The sequence below is a fragment of the Penicillium canescens genome (genome assembly GCF_028828765.1).
Source record: "Penicillium canescens strain IBT 15451 chromosome Unknown utg000003l_segment0_segment0, whole genome shotgun sequence".
Classification (NCBI taxonomy): Eukaryota; Fungi; Ascomycota; class Eurotiomycetes; order Eurotiales; family Aspergillaceae; genus Penicillium; species Penicillium canescens.
In genome coordinates this window covers 5,377,911-5,391,051 of record NW_026703965.1, presented here as the reverse complement: position 1 = coordinate 5,391,051, position 13,141 = coordinate 5,377,911, and the positions used below count along the sequence as shown (strand labels likewise).

The window sequence follows — 13,141 nt, the reverse complement described above, 5'->3', positions numbered from 1 at the left end:
CTTAGTTCATCATCTACAGTATAGACCCTTTATTAACCATGACGGCAAGTTGGTACGATTGCACCTTGGAAATACAACGCTTCAATGCTCCCATTAACGCCTATTCTCAGTGTCCCTTAAGGTGAATTATACGTATACACTTTGCCAATACCAGTCAGCTTTGACCAGGGGAGTAAGGATTTAATAATGAGAGAATTTGCTCGTTCTTGGGGCTTCCCGAACGTACTATGCATGTTATAACACCATGTTTGGCGTGAATATATATGATTAGACTCCACCATGTAATAGAAGCTTTTAGTCCGACGGTTGGACTGTTTGGAAAAGCCTTACTAAAACAAACGAACGAATAAACATACCGTTGGATGATGGTTCCGCGACCTGATAACTCCCTGTTTCTCACTGGCTTTCTTGAGGGCTCCAAGTTTTCCTATCAAATTTGCTTTGAAGACTGAAATAGGAAGCTGCTCTGCCGTCTACCTTGGAAATCTGATCAATGTGAGATACTTCACGGCTCTACCAAATCCTGACATAATGTGGCTTACTACGCTCCAGGGCTGGAAGTTTGAAGATTTAGAAAACCGGACAAGACATTGCGGCACAAGAAGCAGCCTATTTTCAGTCCCTTCAACTTCAATCTCCAGAAATGTCCTTCATAGATTGGCTTGGAAAGTCACTAAGGGGGTCGCAATTACGAGTTTGCAAGGTACCTTCACGGTACTTGTGTGTCGGCCCCGAAAATGGGTAGGACAGAACAATTTGTCAATTAGGTTCTTTGCATGTAACTTAAACTGGCCTTGGCAGTCGGCGTGGAGGAATCTCACCTTGAGGTGTGGGTAGAGAGTGGACTCGATAATGCCAGAAAATGCGGTTGAAGGCGTTGTTGGACAACTACAAGCTCTATCCGGTGATGTGCAGACTACATCAGTGGACCCAGGATACAAATATCCCTAAGAAACCCAGACAATTGGCAGATCATAGCAATCATGACTCAATGATTTCAATCACAAGCCCTGAACAACGAATCTTGTTCGAAGGATATTCTTGTATCCTTTGCATACCTTACGATGAGATCGGCGACCCCTGATTTGGACCCTTCCCAAGCCACCGATGAGGAGCCCAGTCGGAAGATGCGCGAGACTTGCAATGCCTGCCAAGCAGCCAAGATAGGCTGCGGGCACCAACGTCCCACGTGTACGCGATGTGAGAAGCACGGGCTCGAGTGCATATACTCCATGTCTCTGCCATTAGGACGACCCGCCAAGAACAAGACCAAACGTTCCCGGCCGGTCTCATGCGAGCAGTTGAGAGGTCTTCAGTCGGGTCCTGTTAATCGCGTGGTGCGGCAGGGGAAACATGGACGGGAATCAAGGACGAGGCAACAACCGAATGCAAGGGTATGCAGAGACCCGGTTCCATCAAACAGGAGCGACTCGAGCGCCGAGGAGGTTACATCCGAGGTTGGTGACGTGCAGGCGATTGGTTGCACGGCAGTTGGATTCTTTGGTGAGCACAGACTGAGACCTGAAATATAAATAGACTGACCATAACTGGCTTCCATAGAGACTGGTGACCCTATTGGAGACTGGATTCTGGAGCAAGAATGCGCCATCGCACGGGGAGCAGGACCTATCGACTATTCAGGGTTATTCCACAACTTGGCCTTGGAGAATAGGTGCATTTCCAAAACACCCACGTTCCACACAGGATTCAAACCTTTGTGCATTCCGCGTACTCACTTTCCTACACAGAACCAGGGTCTTCCTGCAATCGGCCCAATGGCAGACGCATCTCTCACGATTCACATTGTGGATAGAGGATTGAACTTTGCCAAAGTAGCTGCACCAAATACCCAGACCACGTCATACTTTCCAGGTGTATTATGCACCGCCGGGACGTTCATTTGGAACGAAGAAGAGGCGTTCCATCCAACGCAGGACCCGTGGAGAGTTCCTGGGATGCCCCCCAGCAACATCTTCACGAGCCCCATGGACGCTGGCAGCATAGATCAATGTCTTTCTTCAGAAGAGAGCGATTCAGAGTCACTCTCTGAATGTACCTCTTCTCTTCGCTGTGATTGCCACGAACTAGCATCGAGCGAAGTTGTTCGAGCCCTTGAATCAAAGAGTACCCGGAGGATGCTGTTTCACCTGGGAAAGGTGCAGCAACAGGCAGAGAAGATTCTCGAATGTCCCTTTTGCAGCGTGTCCAAATCCCGGGCTAACGTCTTCATACTTATAATCATGGCGATTGACACGGTGCTGCCGATATTGGAGATGACGGCAACGTCTGCCAGTGTCAGTGCGGACGGAGAGGTTCGTTCGGGTCGGGGAGAAGTGGTAGACCTCAGCCAGTCGCGCGCGTGTCTGTCTAACTTGTCATTTGTTGTTCGTAGAATTTGTAAAGTCTTGCTTTCTGCCTCCCCTTCTGATGGGCAGTTGGCTTTGGCTGATGAGACAGATCGGCGACTGCGGTTGATTATTCAGTTGATTGAGTGATCACTAGCTGGGCTGAGGGCTGCGTAAATAGTTGAACGGTTGAATTCACACGGTCAGGGCGTTTTCCAGCACTTCTCACATTACGCAGATGCCTCTTTCAAGTAGAAATATGCTTAAGTTGCGGGTGTGCTCTGTCAATAAACAGATTAGCGCTATGTAGCTAACTGTTAACACAGGAAGCGAAGCGACGTGAAACAATACCAGATTCGTCGCGTCATGCAATTGCCAAAACCTGTCATGGGAACCCGGTTATCAAATTTAAAGAATCTGATGGAGCTGCAGTCCGTCCACTTCATGAAATTTATCCATGGGAGCGGGCCAGATAATTCCGGAGGTGAAAATGCTTAATCAGGTCGTAAGTGAACTCTGAATAGGTGAATCAATGACTTGGTTTTCAGTCAACCCGCGACATGATAGGAGAGTCAGTAACAATCCAGACTGCACAGAGCAAGGTATCCTCACCATGGGACTCGCACAGAAACCTCCGATGGAGTGAGCATAATGCTTGAAGAGCTGCCATATCTGGACCTGGTTCATTCCAACCACTCTGAGTAGATACCCAAAACTGATATCTGTAGAACGGATACCGTTGGAGAACAACTTCCGGCTCGATATAATAACTTTGCACGTTCTCATTGTGCATCGTGTCCTTGCATGCTGTAACAAGACAGTAGCTGCTAATATCGCGGATAAATAATCCAATCTATCCGGGAAATGATCAGAGCTCTGGTAAATTGCGAGGATTAACACATGATCCTACAGGTAACGGATACGTAGCAACCTTTTTTGAACCAGGATGTAGGCTGCAAGCCTTCTCCATGTCCCGGGTCATAGCATGATAGGCTGAGGTCGGACGGTTTTAAATCTTAGTATCTAGTGTTGTTAAAAAGGATCTCGTGATCGATCTTGAATCGTGTACAATTACCCATTGGTTCATCAGATATGCGATGCAGCATTCCAAAGAACCCCGAAACATGAATCCCCTCTCTGGCGTGAGACACGTTGACGAACATCTCGAACTGGGCCGAGGGTCTCAGACGGCTACTTAGGATACTATAAATGAACCAGAAGCTGACGTTAGAACGATGCGGAATATATTGAACTAGACCGCATAAAGCCATGCATTGTAATCTGACCCTGCCTGGATTCCATATCAAATTTACACAAGAATGGATGAATAGAAAATGAATAGAAACAAAAGATCACCGCCCGTGTACCTTGGTTCCATTTTTCAAACTCCGCCACCTTTGTCCGTTCGATCTCGATGGCAGTGGTATATAGGTGATATTTCTAGCAAAGCGTTAACTGGGCCACGGCTTTGCAAAGACTCCGGTCCATTGTCCCCAGCCAATTACCTTGCCCTCCATAGCCCGCTTGATGTTATTTTTGGTAGTTCCTTCGGGAGACTTGAACTTCAGTGACGCATTGAGAGCGACGATCGTGAAGACATAGCGGTGCGAGCCATGGCCCAAAGGTGCGCCTGCACCGGCGTAGGGTGTTCCCAACATGTTTGGAACAAATCGCCAACCAGCGGTTGTCTGGCGGGAGATTTTGGCGCGTTTATCTGGTTTGACGTCTTCACAGCTGACAGAGAGGGTTGAAGCTGGAATCGCCCATAGGAGCCCGTGATGAAAGACGAATAATGGGATCGGTGGGTCGAGATCCTCACATATCAGGACATACTCCTGGACCTGCTCACGACAATTTGGGGGAGTCCATCGCAGTTCAGGAGGATATCCTCTGCTGTCGTCAGCCAGGCAAGAACAGTGAAGAGGCAGTTTCGATCCTGATGGACCGCATTCGGGGGATTCAAGGATCATGTTCGGTTCGGGAAATTCTTTGAAAGCCGGCGAACGTTTGATTTGGTGCACATCATGGCCGCGACAGGCGTATAACAATCGGCCGACGATGAACTCGAAGTAATGCAAAATACCCATGGATGTCATTTGTCAACATGTGAATGTATTTCTTTTGAATGCGAACAAAGAGAAGAATAGAAATCCAGAAAAGCTGAAGTTCATCTGAATCCTGGCCCAATTGGGAAGTAGCCCTGGACCGGCCCTGAATCGGGATGTGCCCATTATTGCAGTGATTTGGTCATTCTCAAGTGCTATTCAGCTGCCTTGGGCCATTGCCAAGGTTTATATGTTACTCTGTTCGAGTCCTACTCGTCAGTAAACTGTACCTCGCCTCGTTCAAACACGAGTCCAAGGAATATATTTTGTGATATACTAAACACCCGTGCCGGTCTCACCCAAACTTTTCACACCGGTCTATAAGCCTATCAAGGCAAGAGATTAAGTGATTAAAAAAGGTCGTCGCTTATATTCGTGGCTTCATCTGAGACAACTGTCCCTCTAGTAGTCGCTAGAGCAAATATTATATACACATGTGAATCAAACTAATACGTCCGAGAGTTCACCGTTTCATCGAACATCTATAGAATCCTTTACTGCACGGCATTTGGGAGCGGGCTTCCACAAAAATCGCTAATAAGTTTCAGCCACCACCTCCCTGCGCAACCAGTCGTCGGTCTTTTGCTCCTGGGCCATTTGAACCTCATCTTGCCCATCACAAGCACCGCGGTGATAATCTAAAACCTCAAAGTACCTTCAAATCATCAGTATAAACTTACCACACATGCAGTGAGTGGACTTACATCTTAGTTTTCCACTCCTCCGAGGATAGCTCCGAATCGAGAAGGGACCAATCAAGTTGCCTGTCGAACACAGGTTCATCTTCAGGATCATAGTAGGTCGACACATATGGGTGGGCGAGGGCTTCTGTCGTTGTGATTCTTTTTTCCGGGTCGATGTCGAGCATCTTCTCCAACAAATCAACGGCTACTAAGATCAGTATCTGTAGAAGCTGAGGAGTTGATAAAACGAAAGACATACCTTGAGGATCTGCATCTCCAAGGATAGACTTAAGCGGTCGGCGCTCTGTTTCTGGTAGAGACTGAACAAACTGGAGCGTCTGAAGTTCCTGTCAGTGTCTGTCCATCTCAGCTTTGGTGGTATACATACAGTCTTGCTGTAAACTCTCTCCATAACCTCTTTAGGAGGTTTACCCAACATCTCAGTAATCAGAGTAAATTGATGCACATGATCGTTTCCAGGGAGGAGAACTCGTCCGAGAAGCATCTCTGCCAAGATACAGCCAACGCTCCAAACATCCACAGCGTGAGTGTATTTCTGCCAGGTCAACATAATCTCTGGTGCTCGATAGTATCGTGTGGTGACATAACCAGTCATCTGGTAGTCTTGTTCTCTAGCCAATCCAAAGTCGCAAATCTTCAAGTCACAATTGTCGTTGATTAGAAGGTTGCTGGGTTTGAGATCGCGATGAATCACACCGGCGGAATGAATGTATTTCAATCCTCGCTGGGTCCGTCAGCGATGATATCTTTACGAGTTGATTTGTTGAGACATACCAGCATTTGATATGTGAAGAACTGTATGAACTGGCCCTCCAATGGCTTTTTAGCCGATTGAATAAGCTGGTGGAGATCTGTCATGACACAGTCCATCACAAGGTAACTGCAATGCATCATCAATATGATTTTCAACGCAGAACAAAGCAATTTGAGCCTTACAGATCCTCAGATGGGGAGATGAAAATATCGCGCATGTTGATCAACTACTTCGCATTAGTTTCCACCGTTGAGACGCTGTGCAGCTGTCAGATTCGACATACGTTATCATGCCGCAGGTTACTGATCAAGTGAACCTCACGATACGTGCGCCTGGCTACAGCAGTAGATGCAAACGGCCTGGCTATCTTTTTAATGGCGACCGTTTGGTTAGTAATGCAGTCTTTGGCCGAGCTTTTAACCGTCAGCAACTACTCAATGCCGTTGTGCGATGGTTGGTATATACCAGATAACACCAGAGACGCCAACTCCTCGAGCTTCTAAGTCCGAGTATCGATTTGTAGTTTCTAGGGTCGTACCCATGATTTCTCTTTTTATAAATGTAGCCATGATTGAGAGTAAATAGAGTCCATGGATTGGGGATAGATTAGCGGAGAAGAGAAGAATGTGCGATTCCGATCTTATATCATAGACCGAGAGCTCCAAGGTCAGTTACATCATAGCCGACTAATATACAACAACAGACCATTTCGGACCGGTTTGCCACCCACTGTCACGATGTCTGATTGGCTTATAGCGTGGCAGAGTCCCCGCTTTTCTGTCACCCCATATATCAAGTTTTGTCTGGAGAGCTCTGCGAAAGACGGAATCCGTACCCAACCCAATCACAAAATGACATTATCGGATCCCGTCCACTGTGGACCTGAACGCGTTCAAGGCTGATAACTGCACTCCATGGCAAATGAGCTCCGTCGATTATACCCACGGGATACAACCAGTTTTCAGCCAAACTCTACATAGGAGTTATTTTATTGATGTTCCATGTTCCGTTTAAAGAGAACAGCACAGGTACTCCGTACATAATGTCGGATGTACGTATGTGGGAGGTTTATCTCCCCTGGTGAATGCTTTGTGGTTTCAGCCGTCGATCTCGAAGCCTTGGTGGTCCCAAGGATCTGTGAGCTCCTAAATATAACTTGACACGGGAGCGTTATTAAGGTGAGGCTCATTTACCACTCTATCGGAATTAGAACTGCTAGTTAGAGCGCACTGGGGCCAATGTTATTTTCGAAGCTCTTCTTTCTCTTTGTCTCGCTTTAATAATTTTATCAACAAATCCGCGCCCAAAACGATTCAAGAGAACTTGCTATGAATACTTCCATGCCGCACCCCACAAAGTAATGCCTCACCATCGCGCGCCCGGGCCAGCATCATCATATACTAGCATCGACAATTGCAGTTCGTTCTCTCCCTGGTAGGATCAAATTTTGGGCAGTGGGCCAACTCAAAAACACCGTTGCTAGCGGCTCCATTTGAGAAACATATCTGTGCGAGCTGTATGGTCACTACTCCATGCTAGAAAATCTCTTTCTCGATTCAATCATGAGGCAAATCTGACCGATAGCCATAAAACTCCCTAGTTTCCTCCAAAATTAACGGAATCTCATCCTCAGCCAACGAAACGAATGTGTTCTTCTCCAAAGGCCGCCAGCCCAGTTTCCGAAGTCGATTCGCGCGATTTCTGGCGTTCGATCCCGCGATTGCAACGGTGGACTCCCCAAAGAAATCGTTGTAGTTTTCGAATGGGACTGTTTGAGGCTCAGGGCCATCAATCCGTCCTTCTATCGCTAAGAGTCGACCAATCTCGGCTGCGCAGTCTCCCCAGGAGAGCTCTTCGCCATTCTCACAGAAGAAGTATGGATTCTCCAGAACATCATCGGTAGAGGAACGCTCCATCCAGTGCAACAACGTCATATAGCCTCTCGCCAGATCCTTCACATGGATATATCCCCAGACTGAAAGTCCGCTCCCGACCTGACCTGCGTACCCGTGTTTCAGGGAGTATCGAATGTGCGTGGGCAATTGAATCGACAGACGCTTTTCCAGAGTGCTAACACCATAGATAACAGGAGGAATCATAATGGCAATCTTAGCAAACTTCGCCAGAGCCTGACGCGCGCCAACAATTTCCAGATCAATCTGCCGATGCGGCGCATCCAATCTCAACGTATCGATCTGAGAAGGTCGTTCATCGTCATAAATGACATTATCCGTATATCTTCCCGCAGCTTTATCAGCCAAAAGTGAAGCGCCACTGGTGTGGATGTAATATGTCATGAGCCCTTGCTCAGCCCGTGTTCTAATACCATCAAGAACCGACTGGACGGATAATAAGTGATCTGAAGTTGCGGCGTGGAAGACAATATCACTAGCAGCAACCTGGCCCCTGATCAATCGCCCATCGTCCAAAGTTCCAATGACGGCTTTGACGCCTAGCTTGGTGAATTCTGCGACCGCGCTATGGCGACGGACGAGAGCGGTGACTGCATAGTTCTCCTCGAGGAGGTGGTCGAGGAGCTCTCCACCGATGAAGCCTGGGCCGATTAGGAAGACGGAGAATGGCATATCAAGAGAGTGACTTGGATGGACTTCCGGGGGTTCTGGCACTCATGTTATGTTGTAAGGCTCGGTTACCGCAGATTGACGTATCGGTAAGTCCAACCAGTGGAATGCCCAGAGATCCCATACTGTGCAATTCTGGTACTTAATAACAGTAAATGCATAATAGTGAGGCACTTGTTAAGCCCAAAGAATAAAGAAGACCTCACTGCTTGTATACTGTTCTGATATACTGCAGGTCCGAGTTCCTGCCGATCCCTGACGTCATCAAGGGCTATACACCGAGATTCCGCCCGCATCCGTCTGTTCCGTTTGTACCTTTTTGCCATTGGGGGAAACTCCTTGGAAAACACGTCTCCCCATGCTGTCCTCTGTATTTGCCGCATTTCAGTCTCCGACACCCGGGGGAGTACAACAGCGACCCCCGCGATATGCCGGCGAGGACACAACCCCCACGAGCCACCGGGAGATCCTTGGGTGGTATTCGTACGGGATAGCGGCTGAGGTGTTCGCGGTGTGTGGCGTAGGTTCGTGGAATCTTCGTCCAATGTATAAACAAATTACTGATCGGCATTAGGATCATTCCTTCCCCTCACCCTCGAACAACTGGCCCGGGAACGCGGTGTCCTACAGACGAGTCGCGAATCCTGTGTTGGAGCATCATCCGGAAATAGCACGCAGGATGCAAGTGGCCAGTGTGTGGTGCCTGTCTTGGGCCTAGAGATCAATACGGCCAGCTTTGCCATGTATACTTTCTCTTTGGCAGTGTTCATCCAGGCGTTGACGTTGATATCGTTCAGCGCTCTGGCGGATTATGGTATGATTGAGAGGCTGAACAGCCAACATAAATACAAACAGTGGACGTGAGAGTTAATGATAAATTTCGAATAGAAAATAACCGCAAGACATTGCTGATGTTTTTCGGATTCACGGGATCGATAGCTAGCATGTTATTTGTGTTCATCGCGCCGCCCGTATATATTCTCGGTGCAATCCTGGTCGTCGTTGGCGTGACCTGTCTCGGTTCCTCATTTGTCGTGCTCAATTCTTTCCTTCCGGTGCTTGTTGCGAACGACCCGTCACTCCAGGACCGCAAAGCCAACGAAGGGGCGGAACTTTCAAGCTTCGACCGCGAAGATTCGGATTGGAATGCATGGGGCGACAATGATAGCTTGGATGGACTAAATCCTTCGGGCGCGCAAGCGCAAGGCTCGATGGAAGATGGCGAGCACAAGGCTCCATCGTCATCCTCGCCAGAGCTGCAGCTGTCCACCAAAATCTCGTCCAAGGGAGTCGGTCTCGGATATTGTGCAGCGGTATTCGTGCAAATAATCAGTATAGTGATGCTCATCACACTATCCAAGACCTCGCTCGCCAAGGCATCGGGAACGCTTCCAATGCGCTTCGTATTGCTGCTAGTCGGCATCTGGTGGGCTGCATTTACCTTCGTGTCTCGCCATTTGCTGCGGGCTCGCCCGGGGCCACCCCTGGACGTCTCCACCTCCGGAGGCAAATGGCGGGCATGGATGGGACTGGTCAGATTCGCGTGGAAGTCCCTCTGGCAAACCGTCAAAGTTGCTGTCAAGCTGCGCGAGGTGCTTCTTTTCCTGGTTGCCTGGTTTTTGATCTCCGACGCGTTGGCCACCGTCTCTGGGACAGCGATCCTATTTGCACGCACCGAACTGCATTTAAGCACGCCATTAGTCGGACTCTTGTCCATCACCGCCACGCTGTCGGGGATGGCGGGCGCATTTCTGTGGCCCCACGTCTCGCGATACTTCGGATTACAGTCGAATCACACGATCATCCTGTGCATCGCACTATTTGAACTGATTCCTTTGTATGGCTTGTTGGCTTACATCCCCTTTATAGAGAAATGGGGCGTGATTGGATTACAACAGCCGTGGGAGATTTTCCCCCTGGCGATTGTTCACGGAGTTGTCGGGGGTGGCCTGGCCTCGTACTGTCGATCTTTCTTTGGACTTCTCATTCCCCCGGGGAACGAGGCTGCATTCTATGCCCTGTACGCCGCGACTGACAAGGGGAGCTCCTTTATTGGACCGGCGATTGTGGGTGTATTGGTGGATGCGACCGGGCAAGTCCGCAGCGGCTTTTTTGTCATCGCCATTTTGATTCTTATGCCAATTCCACTAGTGTGGATGGTGAATGCAGACAAAGGCCGAAGTGAAGGCTTGGCTATGGCTGAGACCCTGAAGTCACAGTCACATGGACAGGAAGAGGAGGCAGAGGGACTTCTAAGGAATGAAACAGACTAACTTAGACTAACGACTGAGCCTCGACTTAGCCTGGTAAACAGCTATTTTTACGATACAAATGTACGTGATTGGCTATTTCGTCGCCAACGGGGGCTGAATGTAGAAGTGGAGTCCGAGACTATAGAGGCAATTTTTCCCAGGGTCTTTGCCCGGTCAGGGTCCGTTCAGGGTCCAAGTCAGCCCCCTGGACCCTGGTCCCTTCAATGGCCCTTCAATGGCTCATGTCCCCCAATAACGGCGAGCCTCGGGGGTCCGAAGGTGCATCATGACGTCTTACCAGGAAGAGTAATCGAGTGTGCAAACTTCGACAAGTAAACGGGCCGAAAGGGTCCAACGTGGGGAAGCATAGCCTGTAAAATGTCTCAGTTAAAGGAAGAACAGCTCAAAGTTCGATCATATTTGACCAATGTCCGTCCAGTTCCGCCCCTTAGTGGAGACTAGTACCCTCGGCCGATCAGGGTCTCCAGGGCTTGTTTGGATCATTGCAGCCTGAAATGGATCTGTAGTTGGCTTTTTTGAGGGAATTTGGGGCCAAAAATTTAGTTCAAATTAGACGCGAGACCTGTATAACAGAATAGTGACATTCTCCTCATTAAAATTTTCTTCCATCCTCCCCATTCACAGCACAACACCATGCTTGCAGCGGCTCTTTTCTCTCTCTTCCTCGTTGCTGGCGCACAGCCGCTGGAGCAAAGGTTGACGGTTGAACCTGTCAAATACTGCTCCGAGCTCCCAGATTACAACCCAAAAACGAAGATCGCCGGTCCATGGACGATCAACATCGATGGATGCTATAATGGCACATCATCCCACAGCTGCAGCATCGAAGGGTTTTCCACTGGCGCCGATACCACACGTCAATTTGGCGATGAAGGCTACCTCAACGGCCTGGTAATTTCCATCATTCCCTCATCTCAACCAACCACAACCACAGAATCAGAACTAACAGCCACACAGGTCACTATAACAAGCCAAAAAGAAAACATAAAAACCCAACTCCGCTGCAACGGCAACGAGGAAATAACTCAAATCGAAGCACATATCCCCTACGGCTCCGGTGATCTAGCCTGGCAGCCCGTCGGCATCAACCACCACCCAGCCACAGGCCGACTCGTCTGGGGTCGGGACTCTGAGCCCGTGCAGGTCTACCGGCACTCGATGCAGGGTGCACCGCTCAAGGGACTCTTCCTCGGCTCGAATGGTCAGACGCAGTGGGTTGTCCATTCGTCGGGTCGGGATGTTAGCATTGTTGATTTCAAGCCGTATTGGATTCCTAGGCTTGTTATTCCTGAGATGGTTATGAATGCGGAAGAATATATGACTTTTATGAGGATTGATGGCAGCTGAGTTGGGGTGATTGTCACTTGTATTTATTGATTTCCTTCTTTCTTCTTTTAGCTGGTTTTTTTATCTCTTCTTATACCCCAATCTATGCGTCGCGGACGGCGCTTCGTGCTTTTTTTCTACTTTGAACATCTCACCCACTCCCTTTCTTGGAAACAGTATACTTCAGAAGTTAGAAGGATGAAGTCACTTTAACCATAACTAGGTAAAGTACTTCCATCACGTCAGACCTCCATCTCCTAATTCTCCTCTCGCCGTTGATCAAACCACGCTAACATCTACCTTCTCTTCAAGACAGCCGCTACCACCAATCGGATCACCCCTTCCTCGACGCTACTCGATGCGATCAAGCACCGACCCGCATTATGGGAGCCGTACTAGCTGCGAATGATCTACTAGCTGCAGGCGTGAAACGCGATCATGAGAGTTACGGCTGCGACATTTATGTGGCTCACACATCGCTGGAAGCTCTAGTCCAAGCCGCTACAACCGATTTCTTCACTTTGTTCCTGCTGAATTCTTCAGTTCACTCAGCTCGGTCCCGTCTCTCTCTTCGCATAATGAGCATGGCGCAGATAGACTTCTACAAGTCATACAACAGCCATATTTGGGTTATGGGAATAGAACACCAAGAGCCACATGATTGAGGGGCCTCTTGAAGCACGCACGCGATAACAAGTGTCTACATTCAGAGCGCACAAAGTACTAGAATGTCAACGGACCTTGACGGGAATCTGCTGAAGTCCTGAGGCATCTATTCCTCGATTAATTCAATGGTTGGGGAGCAGGTTGCTTCATTGCCTCAATTGTCGCGCTTCTCCATCACTCAGTCGATTTGAACATCATAGTTCACACCCTTGAAGTAGGTGATTTATTGGAGAAGGGTCGGCAATTGGATGCCAATGTCTATAATTTGGAATGAGAAACTAAACTTGGACAGGTGCATTGGCTTCATTTGATCATTCTTGGAGTCAAGGGATTGCAGAGTGCGATATGAATCCCTCTCAAACCAGACTCACATTGTCTGGAAAGTC

The 13,141-nt window shown here is 48.6% G+C and overlaps 6 protein-coding genes across 6 annotated transcripts; 3 read left to right on the top strand and 3 right to left on the bottom strand.

The window, feature by feature from the left end:
* Nucleotides 1–1,064: 1,064 nt before the first annotated feature.
* N7446_005296 (Zn(II)2Cys6 transcription factor domain-containing protein) lies at nucleotides 1,065–2,495 on the top strand (the record flags this gene model as incomplete). The annotated part of the gene is made up of 2 exons (XM_058514044.1): nucleotides 1,065–1,503; nucleotides 1,561–2,495. 2 exons carry the CDS (start codon nucleotides 1,065–1,067, stop codon nucleotides 2,493–2,495), a joined length of 1,374 nt encoding a protein of 457 aa, XP_058375373.1.
* A 1,301-nt stretch (nucleotides 2,496–3,796) lies between these two features.
* N7446_005295 (YbhB/YbcL family Raf kinase inhibitor-like protein) lies at nucleotides 3,797–4,432 on the bottom strand (the record flags this gene model as incomplete). Its single annotated transcript, XM_058514043.1, has 1 exon — nucleotides 3,797–4,432. One exon carries the CDS (start codon nucleotides 4,430–4,432, stop codon nucleotides 3,797–3,799), a length of 636 nt encoding a protein of 211 aa, XP_058375372.1.
* A 401-nt stretch (nucleotides 4,433–4,833) lies between these two features.
* N7446_005294 (uncharacterized protein) lies at nucleotides 4,834–6,567 on the bottom strand (the record flags this gene model as incomplete). Its single annotated transcript, XM_058514042.1, has 8 exons — nucleotides 4,834–5,105; nucleotides 5,155–5,338; nucleotides 5,393–5,471; nucleotides 5,522–5,878; nucleotides 5,929–6,034; nucleotides 6,091–6,134; nucleotides 6,192–6,321; nucleotides 6,374–6,567. Coding segments are annotated over 8 exons (1,215 nt in total), but the record flags the coding sequence as incomplete, so codon positions are not given.
* An 897-nt stretch (nucleotides 6,568–7,464) lies between these two features.
* N7446_005293 (uncharacterized protein) lies at nucleotides 7,465–8,493 on the bottom strand (the record flags this gene model as incomplete). Its single annotated transcript, XM_058514041.1, has 1 exon — nucleotides 7,465–8,493. The coding sequence occupies one exon, from the start codon at nucleotides 8,491–8,493 to the stop codon at nucleotides 7,465–7,467; it is 1,029 nt and encodes a 342-aa protein (XP_058375370.1).
* A 355-nt stretch (nucleotides 8,494–8,848) lies between these two features.
* On the top strand, nucleotides 8,849–10,763 carry N7446_005292 (uncharacterized protein; the record flags this gene model as incomplete). The annotated part of the gene is made up of 3 exons (XM_058514040.1): nucleotides 8,849–9,014; nucleotides 9,065–9,304; nucleotides 9,379–10,763. The coding sequence occupies 3 exons, from the start codon at nucleotides 8,849–8,851 to the stop codon at nucleotides 10,761–10,763; spliced, it is 1,791 nt and encodes a 596-aa protein (XP_058375369.1).
* Nucleotides 10,764–11,396: 633 nt separating this feature from the next.
* Nucleotides 11,397–12,110, top strand: N7446_005291 (uncharacterized protein; the record flags this gene model as incomplete). Its single annotated transcript, XM_058514039.1, has 1 exon — nucleotides 11,397–12,110. One exon carries the CDS (start codon nucleotides 11,397–11,399, stop codon nucleotides 12,108–12,110), a length of 714 nt encoding a protein of 237 aa, XP_058375368.1.
* Between the last annotated feature and the right edge of the window lie 1,031 nt (nucleotides 12,111–13,141).